The 17,831-nt window shown below is 40.6% G+C and overlaps 1 protein-coding gene across 1 annotated transcript in view; it reads left to right on the plus strand.

Annotated features, from left to right (window-relative positions):
• The window catches only part of CAPN13 (calpain 13), a 108,301-nt gene that overhangs the window by 16,874 nt on the left and 73,596 nt on the right, over positions 1–17,831 (plus strand). Inside the window, exon 2 of the mRNA XM_070799829.1 lies at positions 10,214–10,442. Coding sequence (XP_070655930.1) covers positions 10,245–10,442 — 198 coding nt within the window. The 5' untranslated portion in view covers positions 10,214–10,244. The remainder of the gene's footprint in view (positions 1–10,213; positions 10,443–17,831) is intronic.

Consider the following 17,831-nt stretch of genomic DNA (forward strand, 5'->3'; position numbering starts at 1 on the left):
ATTGTTCCTGTCTTTCTTTACTTCTGTTAAGTTTTGATTTATATATTTTCAGTTTCTATTATTAGGTTAGATTTATGATTTTATTTCTTTCTGATGAATTTTTATCAATATTAAATGTCCCTGGTAATTTTATCCCTGGTAACACTCTTTGTTATGAAGTCTGACTAATCAATCTACTAAAAATATTCACACCAGCCTTCTTATGATTACTTTTTGTCCACTTATATTTCTTTTTGTCCACTTTTTTTCAAATTATTTGTGGCTTTGCATTTAAAGTGTGTCTTTAATAGGTAGAAAATAGTCTTACTGTCAATCTCTGACTTTTACTGGAATTAAATATTTAATTATTAATATGGTTGGACTTACGTCTATTTTATTTGTTTTATCCACTCTTCCACTTTAATTGATTTCTGTTGATTATTTGAATATGTATTTGTATTCCATTTTAATTTGCCTATTGGATTTTGGGTATATCTCTTTTTTTGTCAGTGGTTATCTGGGAATTAGAGTGCACATACTTAACCTTTCTCATTCTATTGTACCACTGCATTCTAAAATGCAGAATATTTGCAACCATAAGCATCCCTTTCATTCTCTTCCACTATTCCTTATTTATAGTTATCATATGAATTATACCTGCATATATTTAAAATCTCTCCTGATAGTGTTATAATTTTTGCTTTAAACACATATGTATTGTAAAGAATTTAAGAGGAAAAATAGTCTTATATACTTATTAAGATATTTACTATATACCATTTCTGGAAATTCAATTTTCCCTATTATTACTCCCTTTTATGATTTATTACTGTTCTTTATTATTTATTTATTACTTCTTTAATATTTCTTCTGAGACATGTCTCTGCATGGTGTCTCTTCATTTTTGTTTATCTGAAAAGTCTTTATTTTTATTCCTGAAATTTTCACTGGATATGGAATTCTAGGTTGACATTTCTTTCTTTCAGCCTTTTAAAGTTACTCCACTGGTTTCTGTCCTCCATGGCTTTGGATAGGAAATTTGTCAGTATTGTCTCCATTTTTCCTTTCTGTTTAATGTGTTATTTTTCTCTAACTTATTTTAACAATTTTTCTTTCTTTTCTCTAACTTCTTTCTTTATCTTTGGTTTTCAACAGCTTGATTATGATGTGTCTAGTTATGGTTTTCTTGACTTTGCATGCTTCTCTAGTTCATAAGTTTATCATCAAATTTGGGGGGTTTGAGGCCATTATTTCTTCAGGTACTTTTTCTGCCCTGATATCTTGATCCTCTCCTTCTGGATTTTCAATTACACATAAATCAGACATTTTGATATTACATCATATGTCTCCCTGTGGTTATATCCTACTTTATTTTCAATGTTTTATTCAGTCTCTTCTTGGGATGGATACTTTTTATTGATCTTTTCCCTCATTCCACTTATTCTTTCCTCTGTCACCTTCATTCTGCTTTTCAGCCCATCCAGTGAATTTTTTATTTCAGATTTTACATTCTTCAACTCAAGATTTAGCTTCTATTTGTTTCCTTTTTTTTTTTTTATAACTTCTGTTTCTCTATTGAGATTGCCTACCTTATCATTCATTTCTAGTGTGTTTCCCTTTATTTCAGGAGCATAGTTTACTAGTTGCTTTAAAACCTTTTCTTTGTAATTTCCACATCTAGATCATTGCAACATTCTCATTTGTCAGTTGTGTTTTCTCTTGTAAATAAGTCACCTTTCCTTAGTTCTTTTATTTTGAGAAGTTTGAGATTATATTCTGGACAAAGTGGATGTTATGTTGGGTAGATTTTGTGTTCTGTTATAATCTTCTGGGGAATGTTGATTATTTTCAGAAGCAGGAATCAATTTTATGAAGTTCAGAGTATACATTCTAGCTCACCTTCTGTGGAAAGTGATTCAAATATCAATTTATTTATTTAAACCTCTGCTGTACTGATTTGGCTCTGGATCACACATCTATAATGCAGAGAGGTTAGGCTAAAACAAGTGCAAGCTTGCTAACATACTTAGATAATCTTATTCTCTGGTGCCCTCTCTTCTCGGCTTCTTTCCCCTAGTGTCTTCTCCCTCCAAGTCTGTAGGAATTCCTTTCCCAGAAAAACAGCAGGGTGTCCACCAAAGCTTCAGTTATCTGTACTGGGACACTTGATGACTGAGCCCCATCCTCATGGCAAAAGTATGAGAGGGAAAAATCAAAGACCTGGAAATTCACCCTCCTGCTTGTTTCTTCTCCAAGTTTTGACTCCCCTGTACAATTTGCCAGCTTTTGTTTTCAGATTCCCAGTTTTTATTGTTTCCAGAGGTTATAGTTACAGTTATAATCAGGAGGACAGGTGGATTGTATAGGGGGCTTCTTACATTGCCATAAAGGAACTGGAACTCCTCTCTATAATTTTTAAAAGCTGAAAAATAAGGAAAAGTAAAATGATTCAATATAGAAATGCATAAATATGTGATAAACCTGTTTTTCAATAAAAGCAAGAGAATGATAAATACAACATTCTGGTTTTGGCCTCCTCTGGGGGAGGAAAGCACAAATACCTTCATAAGTATTGGTGTGTTCATAACCTTGGTGGTAGGATCATGAGTGTTCATGAGGTTATGATATTTCATAGTCTACATAGCTTATGTAGGTCAAAGGCTAACAAAATGAAGCAGGTCAAAGGCTAACAGAGTTTTGCCAAGAGAATGTGCTGGTCATAACAAACACTCTGTTCCAATAGCACAAGAGAAGACTCTACACATGAACATCACCAGATGGTCAATACCGAAATCAGATTAATTATATTCTTTGTAGCCAAAGATGGAGAAGCTGTATAGAGTCAGCAAAAACAAGACCAGGAGCTGACTGTGGCTCAGATCATGAACTCCTTATAGCCAAATTCAGACTTAAATTGAAGAAAGTAGGGAAAACCACTAGACCATTCAGGTATGACCTAAATCAAATCTCTTACTATTATACAGGGGAAGTGACATAGATTCAAAGAATTAGATCTGATAGACGAGAGCCTAAAGAACTATGGATGGAGCTTCATAACGTTGTACAGGAGGCTGTGATCAAAACCATGACCAAGGAAAAGAAATGCAAAAAGGCAAAATGGTTGTCTGAGGAGGCCTTACAAATAGCTGAAGAAAGAAGAGATGCTAAAGGCAAAGGAGAAAAGGAAATATATACCCATTTGAATGCAGAGTTCCAAAGAATAGCAAGGAGAGATAAGAAAGCCTTCCTCAGTGATCAATGCAAAGAAATACAGGAAAACAATACAATGGGAAAGACTAGAGATCTCTTCAAGAAAATTAGAGATACCAAGGGAACATTTTATGCAAAGGTGGGCACAATAAAGGACAGAAGTGGTATGGACATAACAGAAGCAGAAGATAGTAAGAAGAGGTGGCAAGAATAAACAGAAGAAATATAAAAATAAGATCCTCATGACTCAGATAACCATGATGGTGTGATCACTCACCTAGAGCCAGACATCCTGGAATGCAAAGTCAAGTGGGCCTTAGGAAGCATCACTATAAACAAAGCTAGTGGAGGTAATGGAATTCCAGTTGAGCTATTTCAAATCCTAAAAGATGATGCTATGAAAGTGCTGTACTCAATATGCCAGCAAATTTGAAAACTCAGCAGTAGCCACAGGACTGCAAAAGGTCAGTTTTCATTCCAATCCCTAAGAAAGGCAATGCCAAAGAATGCTCAAACTACTGCACAATTATACTCATCTCACATGCTAGCAAAGTAATGCTCAAAATTCTCCAAGCCAGGCAACAACAATACGTGAACTGAGAACTTCCAGATGTTCAAGCTGGATTTAGAAAAGGCAGAGGAACCAGAGATCAAATTGCCAACATCTGTTGGATCATCAAAAAAGCAAGAGAGTTCTGGAAGAACATCTACTTCCGCTGTATTGATTACACCAAAGATTTTGCCTGTGTGGATCACAACAAACTGTCGAAAATTCTTCAAGAGATGGAAATACCAGACCACCTGACCTGCCTCCTGAGAAATCTGTATGCAGGTCAAGAAGCAACAGTTAGAACTGGACATGGAACAACAGACTGGTTCCAAATAGGAAAAGGAGTACGTCAAGGCTATATAACGTCACCCTGCTTATTTAACTTGTATGCAGAGTACGTCATGAGAAATGCCAGGCTGGATGAAGCATAAGATGCAATCAAGATTTCTGGGAGAAATATCAATAACCTTAGATATTCAGATGACACCATCCTTATGGCAGAAAGCGAAGAGAACTAAAAAGCCTCTTGATGAAGTGAAAGAGGAGAGTGAAAAAGTTGTCTTAAAACTCAGCATTCAGAAAACTAAGATCATGGCATCCAGTCCCATCACTTCAACACAAATAGATGGGGAAACAATAGAAACAGTGAGAGACTTTATCTTTGGGGGCTCCAAAATCACTGCAGATGGTGACTTCAGCCATGAAATCAAAAGAGGCTTGCTCCTTGGAAGAAAAGCTATGACCAACCTAGATAGCATATTAAAAAGCAGAGACATTACTTTTCTTTTTTTTTTTTGATTGTTTCTTTTTTTTTTTAATTTTATTTTATTTTTAAACTTTACATAATTGTATTAGTTTTGCCAAATATCAAAATGAATCCGCCACAGGTATACATGTGTTCCCCATCCTGAACCCTCCTCCCTCCTGCCTCCCCATACCATCCCTGTGGGTCGTCCCAGTGCACTAGCCCCAAGCGACATTACTTTTCCAACAAAGGTCTGTCTAGTCAAAGCTATGGTTTTTCCAGTAGTCATGTATGGATATGAGAGTTGGACTATAAAGGAAGCTGAGCACCGAAGAATTGATACTTTTGAACTGTAGTGTTGGAGAAGACTCTTGAGAGTCCCTTGGACTGCAAGGAGATCCAATCAGTCAATCCTAAAGGAAATCAGTCCTGAATATTTGTTGGAAGGATTGTTGCTGAAGATGAAGCTCCAATACTTTGGCCACCTGATGTGAAGAACTGACTCATTGGAAAAGACCCTGATGCTGGGAAAGATTGAAAGCGGGAGGAGGGGATGATAGAGGATGAGATGGTTGGATGGCATTACCAACTCAATGGACATGAGTTTGAGTAAGCTCTGGGGGTTGGTGATGGACAGAGAAGCCTGGTGTGCTGCAGTCCATGGGATCACAAAGAGTTGGACACGACTGAGTGACTGAACTGAACTGACATAGCTTATATATTGTCTTATATATATCAAAGTGGCCTAATTTAAAAACTAACAAATGCAATTGTTTGTAAAGTTTGAAGACTGGCTGTGCTGTGTTGTGCTTAGTTGTTCAGTCGGGTCTGACTCTGCTACTCCATGAACTGTCCATGGGCTACATGGACTCTAGGCTCCTCCGTCCATGGGAGTTTCCAGGAAGGAATACTGGAGTGGGTTGCTGTGCCCTCCTCCAGGGGATCTTCCCAACCCAGGGATCAAACCCACATCTCCTGCATTGCAGGCAGATTCTTTACCATCTGAGCCACTAGAGAAGCCCATGTATTCTTACAGCTATCCATCTCTGAGTGGTAGAAATGCATGAAAATTTAGGACAAGTTTATTGGAGTCAGAGAAATTAATATCTTTGTATAATGTTTCATGACTTACATCTCGTCCCACCTATTTTTTCATTTTATTTTTCAACAAAGTATCATTGTATCCATTTGACAGAAAAGAAAACTGAAGTTCTAAGTGCTTAGAAAACGTCTTTGGGCTCATATGACTAATAAGGGGCAGAATAAAAACTTGAGTTGGAATCTTCTGTAGTCATTTAACTTTGGGACATTTTTTTTCTTCTGAAGTCCATCTTCTCTTTATGTTAGAATGGCTCTCATTAAAAAGTCTACAAATGATAAATGCTAGATAGGGTGCAGAGAAAAGGAAACCCTTGTAAACTGTTGGTAGCAATGTAAATTGGTACAGTCACTATGAAAACCAGTAAAAAACTAAAAATAAAGCTACCATATGATCCAGAAATCCCACTCTTGAGCTTATATCTGGAAAAGATGAAAGTTCTAATTCAAAAATATACATGTACTCCACTGTTCATAGCAGTGCTGTTTATAATAGCCAAGAAACAGAAGCAACCCAAGTGCCCATCAACAGATGGTTTAAGAAGATATATAAATATACAACAGAATATTGCTCAGCCAGCAAAATATTGTCATTTGCAGCAATATGGATGGACCTAAAGAATATCATACTAAATAAAGTAAATCAGACAAAGAAAAATATCATTTATATGTGGAATCTAAAAATTAATACAAGTGAATATATACAAAACAGAAAAGATTCACAGACATGGAAAACAAACCTATGATTATCAGAGGGGGAAGGATAAATTAAGAGTATGGGATTAACAGATACAAACTACTATATGTAAAACAGATAAACACTGAGGTTTTACTGTAGAGCACAGGGAACCATATTCAATATCTTATAATAACCTATACTGGAAAATAACCTGTACATATATGTGTGTGTATATATATATATATACACACATATATATCTGAAAAAAACTTTGCTGTACACCTAGAACTAACACAATATTGTAAATCAACTATATTTCAGTTTTAAAAAAGAACTTGATTTCAACTCTTTTTGCCATTTTTCTAGCTTCTTCTATGCCATTTTCATTTTGAGATCAATAAGATACCACAGCAGCAAGACTAGGTATATTCTGACTATCGGGTAGGCCTTCCATCTTTCTTTTTTTCTTTCTCTTTCTAAGATAGTTGAGTCTTCTCCTGCCTTTGTTTATTTTATAAAGTGAAGCAAATATGATATAGAAGAAAAGGAATAAGCCAAAGAGTCCTTGCCAAAGTGACAGGTGGGAATATTGTTTGGCCTTTTCTGCTGCACGCAAAAGGGAGATGTTGTCAAGTTCTGTAAACCCTTTATGCCCAAGAAAGCGAGTCTACAGGCTCTTCCCTGGCAAAGCCATTACCAATTCAAAGAGCAAGAAGGTGAACCCAGTAGGTGTGATATCTGTGCCTATTGAGGCTCCCTTCCAGCCTATTCTCTTTTCCCATCAGTATTCTCCTCCCTCCCAGAGCAGCAGACTACCTCCTCCAGCAATGGAACCAGGCCTGCCGCCTGGCCCCCAGAGCCTTCTCCTTCCTCACTGCACTCTTGGTTAGTGGAAACAGAGCAGTGGCAAAGCCAAGGACATGGGTCTGATGCACCACTCCTGACCCTTACCCATGCTGGCCCTTCTGGGCCTGGCCCATCATTCGTAAGAGCAAGTCCTCCTCTTAGAGGGTGTATGACTTCTGCATGTCCTTTCATGGCCAAAATGATAATAATGTTAATTATGCTAATAACCACTGTTCAGTGACCAGTTTCTGTTGATTAGTCAGTGCTAAACATTCAGCAAGCATGGTTTCATCTGAGTCTCACCACAACTCTATAGCTTGTGTATGAGTATCATCTCCATTTCACAAAGAGAAAAGAGAGTCTTAGAAGGGGGATTCCTAAAGCTACCCAGTCCGCTGCCCAGTAGTGGGCAGTAAGGGCCCTGCAGATGAGCCTGGATCTGATCCCCAAACATAAGGCCTTTTTTTAAGATTCTCGTGGAGAAGTCAAGCCAAACTCTTCTGACTCATTTTCAGCTGTAATTAAGAGCTGCTTAAGAATAGTCCCATAATCATAGGTCAATGGCTTGGTGGTGCTGTATTGGTTCCACCATCCCTAAGCATGTGCAGGGTTGGCAGACCCACAATTTTCACAACTCTTCCTTACCAGGTGTCATTGCCTTGTCTTTACTTGGAAACCAAATTCTATTATTGTTTTCTTGTTCTTGAATTGTACCTGACTGTTATTTCAGCTTTATTACTCTTACATAATTTGTTGTAGGTTTTCCTCTTAACCCTATAGTGAGTGGTGAGGTACACTGACATATTTTCACCTGTTATTTTCCAAGAACTAGAATGAAGAAATGTATATATCATACAGGACTAAACCAAATAAAATTGCCCATATTTACTTTCATATGGTCCAACCTAGTAGTTCACATATAAATTATTCTTACTTTGTTTATTGGGCAATTGTATATATAATTCTCTCTAAATATGTGTGTGCAGTGATACTTCATTGGTGCTATTTTGTGTATTTATTTGTGTTATCTAAATAATTTGCAATATACTATTATATATTAACTGTAAGAAAATTATAAATTATTTTTTGTTTGCATATTTTTTCTGTGATCTGAAATCTTGATTATAAGCTCATATTCTTTCTTTATGAGTTGTTCATTCATGTTCCTCTCTAGTTCTTTGTCATCATTCGATTGCTTTTTCACTGTGAAGTAGGTATGGATAGGACATATGAACCTTGGGGTCTTTTGTGTCACCTTAACAGACTCTGATCAAAGAAGCTTGAAAAGTACAAGTTTAAGTGCTAAATAGGTTTTTCAAGTCCCGCAGCTAGTAAGTGTGGATTCAGATCCAACCCAGCTTGTCTAGCAGATGGAGGATGTGAAACATATTTTGTTAAATGGCATCAGTTACACCCCTGTAGCTTCCTGAACAAGAAAACCCAGACTTCCTTGACTTCTCTTTAGAGAAATTAGGACACTGACATTTATTGACTGCCTACTGTTGCCAGGTGGCTCAGTGGGTAAAGAATCCATCTGCAATGCAGGAGATGCAGGCAGACATGAGTTTGATCCCCTGGTTGGGAAGATCCTCTGGAGGAGGGCATGGCAACCCACTCCAGTATTCTTGCCTAGAGAATCCCATGGACAGAGGAGGCTGGTGGGTTACAGTCCATACGGTCGCAAAGTGTTGGACACAACTGAAGTGACTGAGGATTATTCAGTCTGTTAGGTCCAACCTCATTTAATACAGCAATAAACACTCCAAGATTGGTATCATCAATCCGTATAGGTAGAGAAATAGGTTCACAGGGTTGAATACTAACTCACGATTGCAGAACTGGATATGTAGCTGGTGAGAGCAGAAAGCAAACTCAAAACTTATTTGATTGTTCATCACACTGCCTTTTCTTTTTCCTACCCCACATCTCCATATTCTACCTGTATATACCTATATATATATATATATATATATATATCAAGCCCTATATATTCTACCTATAAAATGACTCTAGAATCTCTCTCTCCACCATCTTTATGACCACTGCCATAACACTGACCCTCCCAAGGACAAATGCAGCAGCCTCCCAACCTCCGCCCTGTCTCAGACCCTCTCCATTCCGCCACCTAGCCTCCAACTTGCTCCGTAATCCCACACACGGATCTTCAATGGCCCTGCAGCACTTGAAGGGTATAAAACAAAAACAATCCAGCTTTCCAACCTACCTTCCCGGCCTTGTCTGGCAACACTCATTATCCCCAACCCCAACTCCACCGACCCTCCAGCCCATCCCATTCCCTCTAACACCCATGACCTTTCTAATCCAACTCCTGGTCCTCCACATACTTGCTACTTGGGACACTGGAGGGACTTTTAAAAAAATTTTATTTATTTATTTATTTTGCTATCCTGGGTCTTAGTTGTGGCATGTGGGATCTAGTTCTCCTCAGGGATCAAACCCATGCCCCCTGCATTGGGAACACAAAGTCTCAGCCATTGGACCACCAGGGAAGTCCTGGGACTTTTTTTTTTTTTAATCTACCTACCATTTCTCCACCTGGAAAATTCTTTTCCCCCAAGGCCAATTGCAGGGTGAGAACTCGTGGGAGAAACATTTCTTGGCAGTTCCTAGCTCCTCCTCTTTATATCCACAGGACTTTTTACACATTTTTAAGTAGACCATTTCTGTTGAACGATAGCTAGTTGTTGAAATGTCTAATATATTTTGCCACTTGATAACGAGCCTCCAGGGGATAAATATCATGTCATATTTATCTTTGAATTACCGGCATTCAGAAAAGTGCCTGGTACAAGGTCAGTACTCAATAAATGTTCATTAATGTACAAATAGTCTCTCATGCATGTAAGAGTATCCTGAAAAGCTGTTCGGTATGCAGATTGAAAACTGACCTAGAAGGAAGTTTTCTTGGATTCTAGTCTGGGCTTGCCCCCCACCAACTGGCTGGGTCCACAGGGACAGAACTTACCTGGTTCCAGTCTCACTTGTAAAGGTGGCAGACATCTGAATGCCTTCCAGGGCTCACATCCAGTGATGCAAAGTACTTGACAGCTTATCCCTAAAAATACCTCTTTTTCTCACCCAAAAGGAAAGATCTGATACCTCTTCTAGGAAGAATCATGGCACACAACCAGCAGTTTCCAGCCAAGACCCCCATCATCAAATTCAAGGAGCAGGACTTTTACTCCTTGCGGGATCATTGCCTAAACAGAGGGCTGCTGTTTGAGGATGAGACATTCCCTGCCGAGACTTATTCCATAGGTCTGCAGCTCCTCAAGGGAAAAAACCTCTCCAACCTAAGCTGGATGCGGCCAAAGGTGAGTGAAACTCCCCACCTGGGACATGCCCAGCTCCTGGGCCCTCTGACTGTCTCCCATGGTACTTCCCACTGAAAGGATGGGCTTGAAACCTGGTTTTCAGGGCTGGCCCAAACCAAACTGGAAGGAGACTGAAATTCATCTGATCCCCTCAGCTACAGTGTTGCATCCACAGTGGGATGGAAAGACTCTATACCAGGAAACAGGACCCCTGGGTTTTAACCCAGTTCTAACACAGCATGTCACTAGGTTACATGTCTCAGGATTCCCACATAAAAAATGGGGAAGCAAAGGTATGAGGATTGTAGTAGTAGCTGTAGGGTCTCTTCCATCTCCATAAACGAGCCCCTCTGTCAGTGTTCATCACTCTTTATTCTGTTCAGGTATCACTGTCTTTTTCTTTTTTCTTTCCTAGTTAGAATTTACTCAAAGGGAAGATAACATGTCAATCATTTGTACAATAGGATGAATTTCAACAATTGCCTTGCCTCTCTCACACGTATTTGTATTTTTAGTCTTGTAAAGGCTGATCACCTATAAAAGAGTTTTAGACATCAGTTATAAAATTAAAGAAATATTTTGTGGCAATGTTCAAACCCCCTGACTCCCCCACCCCAACAGATGACCACTAACTCCACCTTGCAGCCAAGTGAGCCCACTTGGCTTTTCTAGAACTATCTCAGTTTCAGGACATGAAGCTCCAAGGGAAATTTCTCAGTCCACTAAACATTCTTGTGCTGGCATTTTCAATGATACAAAGGACCTGGCTAAGGGCCACTTTGAGGGCACTGATGCTCAAGCATCCTGTTCATGCTTCCAAAAGCCGACAGCAGAACCTAAAACAAGAGGACAGAGTATAATGTCTAGTAAGCTAATGATTATAATATCACTAGCGTTACTGAATGGGAATGAAACGCCAAGCACTCTGTGGAACACACTCAATGAAGCCAGGTTAGGTTACACAGAATAGGGGTTTTCTGATGACAGAACAAGACATAAACCCTGGAGTAACCATCTCTTGACCCCACTCCACTACTTTTGCCTAGAAAATCCCATGGACAGAGGAGCCTGGAAGGCTGCAGTCCATGGGGTCACTAGAGTCAGACACGACTAAGCGACTTCACTTTCACTTTTTGCTTTCATGCATTGGAGAAGGAAATGGCAACCCACTCCAGTGTTCTTGCCTGGAGAATCCCAGGGACGGGGGAGCCTGGTGGGCTACCGTCTCTGGGGTCGCACAGAGTCGGACACGACTGAAGCGACTTAGCAGCAGCAGCAGCAGCAACCATCTCTTGTCCTAATTCAGGACTGATTTGTAGCTTTGGGGAAGGCGAGGGTGAGTGGGGATCTGATGGGGTTTAGGATGCTGCTTAGTTAAGATGGAGAAGGAAATGGCAACCCACTCCAATATTCTTGCCTAGAAAATTCTGTGGATTGAGGAGCCTGGTGGGCTACAGTCCATGGGGTCGCAAAGAGTTGGACGTGACTGAGCGACTTCGCTTTAGTTAAGATGAGGGTGCTTCAAACTTCTAGGATCCAGCTTACCAGCAAGAAGCAATAAGTCCCCAACAATGACTCCCTTCTGGACTTCATTCCTAAGGAGAACTGAGCAGAGAACTCTATTTAAAGCTTGGAAGGATTATATTTTCCCCCCTTTGTTATTTTCAGATGAGATTCTTTTAGAATGTTGTTTTTTCACAAGGTACTGAGCAATAGATGTGAGACTATATTTATAGTGTTGAGAATTTATAACATTTTTATTTAGAAAGGATTGAGTTTTTTATCTAATTCCAACAACATCTCAACTTGTGATGTCTTTTGGGGTCAAGGAGAAACTGAGGCAAACAGAAATGAAATGACTCACACAGAATCATTCCAGGAACCCATAGTAGAGGCAGCCAAGGGCCAAGTACATTTTACTCCCATTCTTCTTCTCACCCCAAAGCTTATCCATCCAAAAACTCTACCAGGGGATCATTTTTCATTCCCACATTTCTTTTAAAATGTATATGTTCATATTTCTTTGTATCCCTTATCGCAACTGGCAGCACTGAACACTTGTATTTTTCAGAGCTTTCCATACGTCTTCTCTTTCTCTGTTTTTTGTTCTTCCCAGTTTTGTGAGGGAATGGGTTCAGACAGGTGATGTGACTTGCACAATGTGACATAGTTAGGGAAAGAGCAGGATTTAAACTAAACTTTCTGACTTCACATACTACATGTGTGCATCTTCAGTTGCTGTCATGTCTGACTCTTTGCGACCCAAAGGACTGTATGCAGCCCACCAGGCTTCTCTGTCCATGGGATTCTCCAGGCAAGAATACTGGAGTGGATTGCCATTTCCTTCTCCAGGGGATCTTCCCAGGGATAGAAACTGAATCTCCTGCATTGGCAGGCGGATTCTTTACCACTGAGCCAACTGGGAAGCCCCCCACATACTGCACTTTTCCTCATATTATATTTTAGGCTCCTGTTTGCTACTAATAATACCTTGTGCATCAGTAGAATCTCCTGCATTGTCTGAGTAACCAGGAATCAATCTCTGTCTATGTTCTGCCCATTTTTTCATTTTTTTAGGTGAAAAGAATGAGGATAAAAATGGTGCCAGTGCCTAACAAGATTATTTTAAGGAATAAATGAAGACAATACATAGAACATTGTCTAGCACATTGTAAGAACTTACTAAACACTAGTTATTGTTACTCTGATTAATTTGAGAGGGATGGCATCGCATAGCAGCTACAGGGGCCATCCCCTAGGATTCCTTGGGCTTTCACTGTCTAGTCATCTCAGCTTCAGTCTTCAGCTAATTTCAGCAGAGACTTTTAAGGAGAAATGTGGGTCAGAGGAAACCATCTGGGGAGCCCAGAGGAGGCTGGCAGGGAGTGTGCAGCGTGCTTTTCCTCTCACATTCTGCTGTCTATCTCTATTAGAAGGGTGCCTCCCAATCTAAAGCTTGCTCAGTGCCGACCTGACTGCATCCCCTAAACTTCAGTTATATAGCAGCTGAGGTGGCACCAAGGCTCCCTAGGCCATTTCTGCATTCTGTGTTTTCTAGACAATGGGAAAGTATCATACTCTAGGCAACCGCTAAACCAGCATGGGTATCATTCTACCTCAAGTACTCATTCAGGCTTGGTAGGTTCAACAACAGAGCAAGAGTCAGGGACATGAAACTAGGCTTGGCTTTCTACACGAAGAAGAAAAGTTGTTTCTCCTGTAGTTTATGTTCTCTCTCTCGTTTTGTCTACCTCTTCCTTCTTCTTCGGAGAAGGCAATGGCAACCCACTCCAGTACTCTTGCCTGGAAAATCCCATGGATGGAGGAGCCTGGTAGGTTGCAGTCCATGGGGTCGCTAAGAGTCGGACATGACTGAGCAACTTCACTTTCACTCCTTCTTCTTATCTCCTCTCTCTCTAACAATTAAACCTGATCCATTTTGCTACTGTTCCTCCCATTGCTTCCTTCAGCTGGGTTTAAGGAATCAGCAACCCACTCCCCAGACTCTCCCTTCCCCCGACCAGCAGGCAGTCAGGTTCCATAAATGCCTGTGACTGTGCCCAGAGCAAAAGGCGCTGAAAGGACCCAACTCCTCATCCTCCTCAATGCTTCCTGCAACCCCAGCCTCAGGAAAGACGATGCTGGAAATTACACCTGTACTCAGAGACTCTACATGAGGTTTCCTCGAACTAAATTTGGTAGAGTCACTTTCTTCTAAAAATTTTATCTCATGAATAGTATCAAATTCCATTTATCAAGCATGTTTCTATGCTAAGTATTAATCTAAGCACCTTACACACAACATTTCATTTAGTTGCCATAACAGGCCTCTGAGGTAGATGATATTGTGTGTGTGTATGTTAGTCGCCAGTGGTGTCTGACTCTTTGCAGTCCCATGGACTGTAGCCCGCCAGGCTCTGTCCATGGGATTCTCTAGGAAAGAATACTGGAGTGGGTAGCCATTTACTTTTCCAGGGGATCTTTCCAACCCATGGATCGAACCCAAGTCTCATGCATTGCAAGCAGATTCTTTACCATCTGAGCTACTAGGGAAGCCCAGATGATATTATCCTCATTCAATAGATCAGCACCATCCAAAAGAACTTTCTGCGAGGATGGAAATGTCCTTTCTGCAAATACAAGAGCCACTAGTCACATGTTGCTATCAAGCAACTGAAATGTGGCCAGTGTGACTGAGGTGTTGAAGATTTAATTTCATTTAAATGTAAGTAGCTAATATAGCTTGTGGCTACCATATCGGAAAGCACAGAATTGTAGATGCAGATCTTCACAGCAGAGTTGCCAATATATCAGGCTGTATATGCATGTTCAGTCATGCCTGACTCTTTGTGACTCCATGGACTGTAGCCCCCAGGCTCCTCTGTCCATGGAATTTTCCAGGCAAGAATACTGGAATAGGTTGCCATTTCCTTCTCCAGAGGATCTCCCTGATCCAGGGATTGAACCCATGTCTCTTATGTCTTTTGCACTGGCAAGCGAGTTCCTTACCAGCTGAGCTGGATTTAATTTAATTTGAATGTAAGTAGCCAATATGGCTTGTTGCTACCATATTGGAAAGCAAAGAATTATAGATACAGATCTTCACAGCAGAGTCACCAATATGTCAGAGTAAGAGATTGAAATTTCATCTTTGTCTTCATTCTTTAGTGGAAAACATGTTCATTACACAACTGAAGAAAGGGCTGTGGGCCCAAAACAGGTTCAGGGATCAGCACCCAGCCCCACTGTGGATTCTGGCCTGTGGCAAGCCCAGAATATCACTTACCCAGATGACAACATTCATCTTCCAAGTAACCAGAGCAGAGTTTCCGAAAGGACCATTTACTAGGTATGACTCACCTTGGTTTCAACATAAGTTGTCCCAGAAAGGAAGGGGTTAACAATAGGTAACAGAAGGCAACAGACAATTAGCACAGCACCAAAGAACTTTGATTCCAATAAAGCAAAGTTCTCTAGCAAAAAATAGAAAAGGGAGTGACGCTGCCACCTGGCCCTGCCTGAACTCTGGCCACCGGCTGAAAGGGGCTGTGTCTGAAGGCCAGCATGCTAAGCCTGGTGTTTCCCCATCCCAGAGCAGCAACTGTCTGGGGCAGGGCATGAGGAGCTCTTGAAAAGAACACAGGAATCACCGTCCAGAACATAGGAAGTGATGCCACACTAGAAAGACACCTCCAAGGATGTGTGCAGGGGAGTGCCTGATGTCATACCACTTCAGATATGGGTGTGGGTGTGGATGCAGAGGGGAAGAGGGAGGCAGAGAGGGGAGAGGTCGAGATCTCCTATAGGACATAACCAATAGTAACTGCACAGATATAGCCTGTGGCTTCATCTATTATGAGGAATTGGCACACGTTAGTTATGGAGGCAAGACATCCCACAGTCTGCTATCTGCAAACTGGACACCCAGGAGATCCGATGGTACAGTGCAGCCCATGTGGGAAGGCCTGAGAACCAATGGGGCTGATGATGTCATCCCCAGTCCCTGGGCAGCAGTCAGGCAGAGAAGGGGTGAATTCTCCCCTCCTCTACCTTTTGTCTGTTCAGGCCCTCCATAGATTGGATGGCGCCCATCCACACTGGGGAGGGCAATCTTCTTTACTGTGTCCCCTGATTCAGATGCTAATTTCATCTGGAAGCACTCCTTTGAAATAATGTATAACCAAACATCTAGGCACCCTGTGAGCCAGTCAAATTGACACATAAAATGAACCATCACAGCTTCCTTCTGTACGGATGATGTTGCAGAGGCCTCAAAGGGTCAATCCATGTCACAGAATCAGAAAACACTGAAGACCCTGCCTGCTGGTGTGGTCCACAGCAAAGGCACTGTGTGAGTGGAGTGTCTAATGCACAGCCTGCCTCTGTGACCTAGGATAAATCACTCAGCCTCTCTGAACCTGCTTCTTGCCCTGCTGAGCCTCGGAATCACCAGAGGAGCTATGCAGATCCTGAACTCTACCTCCACTGACCTACAGAATACAGGTTGTGGGAAGGCGACATCCAGCAGCCTGTATATCTGCAAAACTTGTGGGTGATTCTGAGTCACTCCCGGGGCGGAGGCTGCCCATCACCAGTCCTGTCACACTCCCTTGCAGACATGGTGCACCTGGCCCACGTAGTGCCAGGGCACCTGCCCAGGGCCAGAGGATTTTTATCTTCCAAGCATATTGACCTGTTTTCTCTGAGGGCCTGGTCTCAAAGCCGGCCCAGCAGACTGAAATGCTTCTGGGTATGATTTCTGTCTCCTCCTACCTTTGCTCTTTTGGGATTGCCCAGGACCCTTCTTAAGCCAGGGTGAGGAAGGAACGGGTAGCTCAGGAAAACAGACAAAAAATGCTAGTTTTGTGCCCAACTTTGATGCACACACTTCTGGTGTTTGTCCATGAACTTGATGTTGATGACTGATTTTTGGTTTGAAATAATTGCCATTTAATCTTCAAAACATTAAAGTATCCTTCTGTTCCTACTTGGCAAAAATTTCAGTTTTTTAATTTTAATATTCTGGTAAATCAGAAAAATTTGTGCATTTATGAAATGCCTTCATGACATTTACTGGAAAGAGAGCAATTATTTTTCTTTTGGCCTATGTAAATGTCATTTGATGTCATCAGATATCCTGATAGGAATCCATCCTGGCATCCTACATTTCTGTGGCAAACCCTACTTGATGATAGTGGGTTAGCTGTATAATTTATTGTTGATTCCCTTGCCAGGGATTTATTTCAGTATTTTTCCATAAGTGAAATCAATCTGTGTGTGTGTGGGGGGGTGTGTGTGTGTGAGGTTGGGCATCCTGGCTGTGCTGGCTTCTTAAAATAAACAATGACAGGATTCTTTTTTTTTTTTTTTCCTAACGCTGAAACTACAAGCGACACAGAAATTGTTTATTCCCTGAAAATCTGAGAGAACTCAGCAACAAAATTGTGTGTAGAAGCCTTGACAGAGATATTAGGGAGATATTCTTTAATCATTAAAAACTACTATAGCAAGGTTATTGATTTTCAGGTGATTTACCAACTTGGATCATTTTTGGCCATATTAATTTTTGTCCAACAATCTTCAGTATGTTTTAAACCAATTAGTATAGAATTTTACACCATGTTTTTATATTGTTAAAACAAGATTTCTAATTTTATTTGAAATAAGATTCTCTACCATATTAGCCAAAGATTGGGTCTAAGTAAACCTTCTCCCCCAATACAATGTATTTGCTGATCTTGCTATGTTTCTATTTTGTAATTCACCAATTGTTCTCTTTATCATTTTCTCCCACCTATATTTGTGAGGCTCTTTTTTCTTTCTTTTATTTTATAATTCGACTGTGTAAATCATGTTTTTATTCTCTCTTGTTTCATAATGAATGCATTG

This window comes from Bos indicus, chromosome 11 (assembly GCF_029378745.1).
Source record: "Bos indicus isolate NIAB-ARS_2022 breed Sahiwal x Tharparkar chromosome 11, NIAB-ARS_B.indTharparkar_mat_pri_1.0, whole genome shotgun sequence".
NCBI classification, from domain to species: Eukaryota; Metazoa; Chordata; class Mammalia; order Artiodactyla; family Bovidae; genus Bos; species Bos indicus.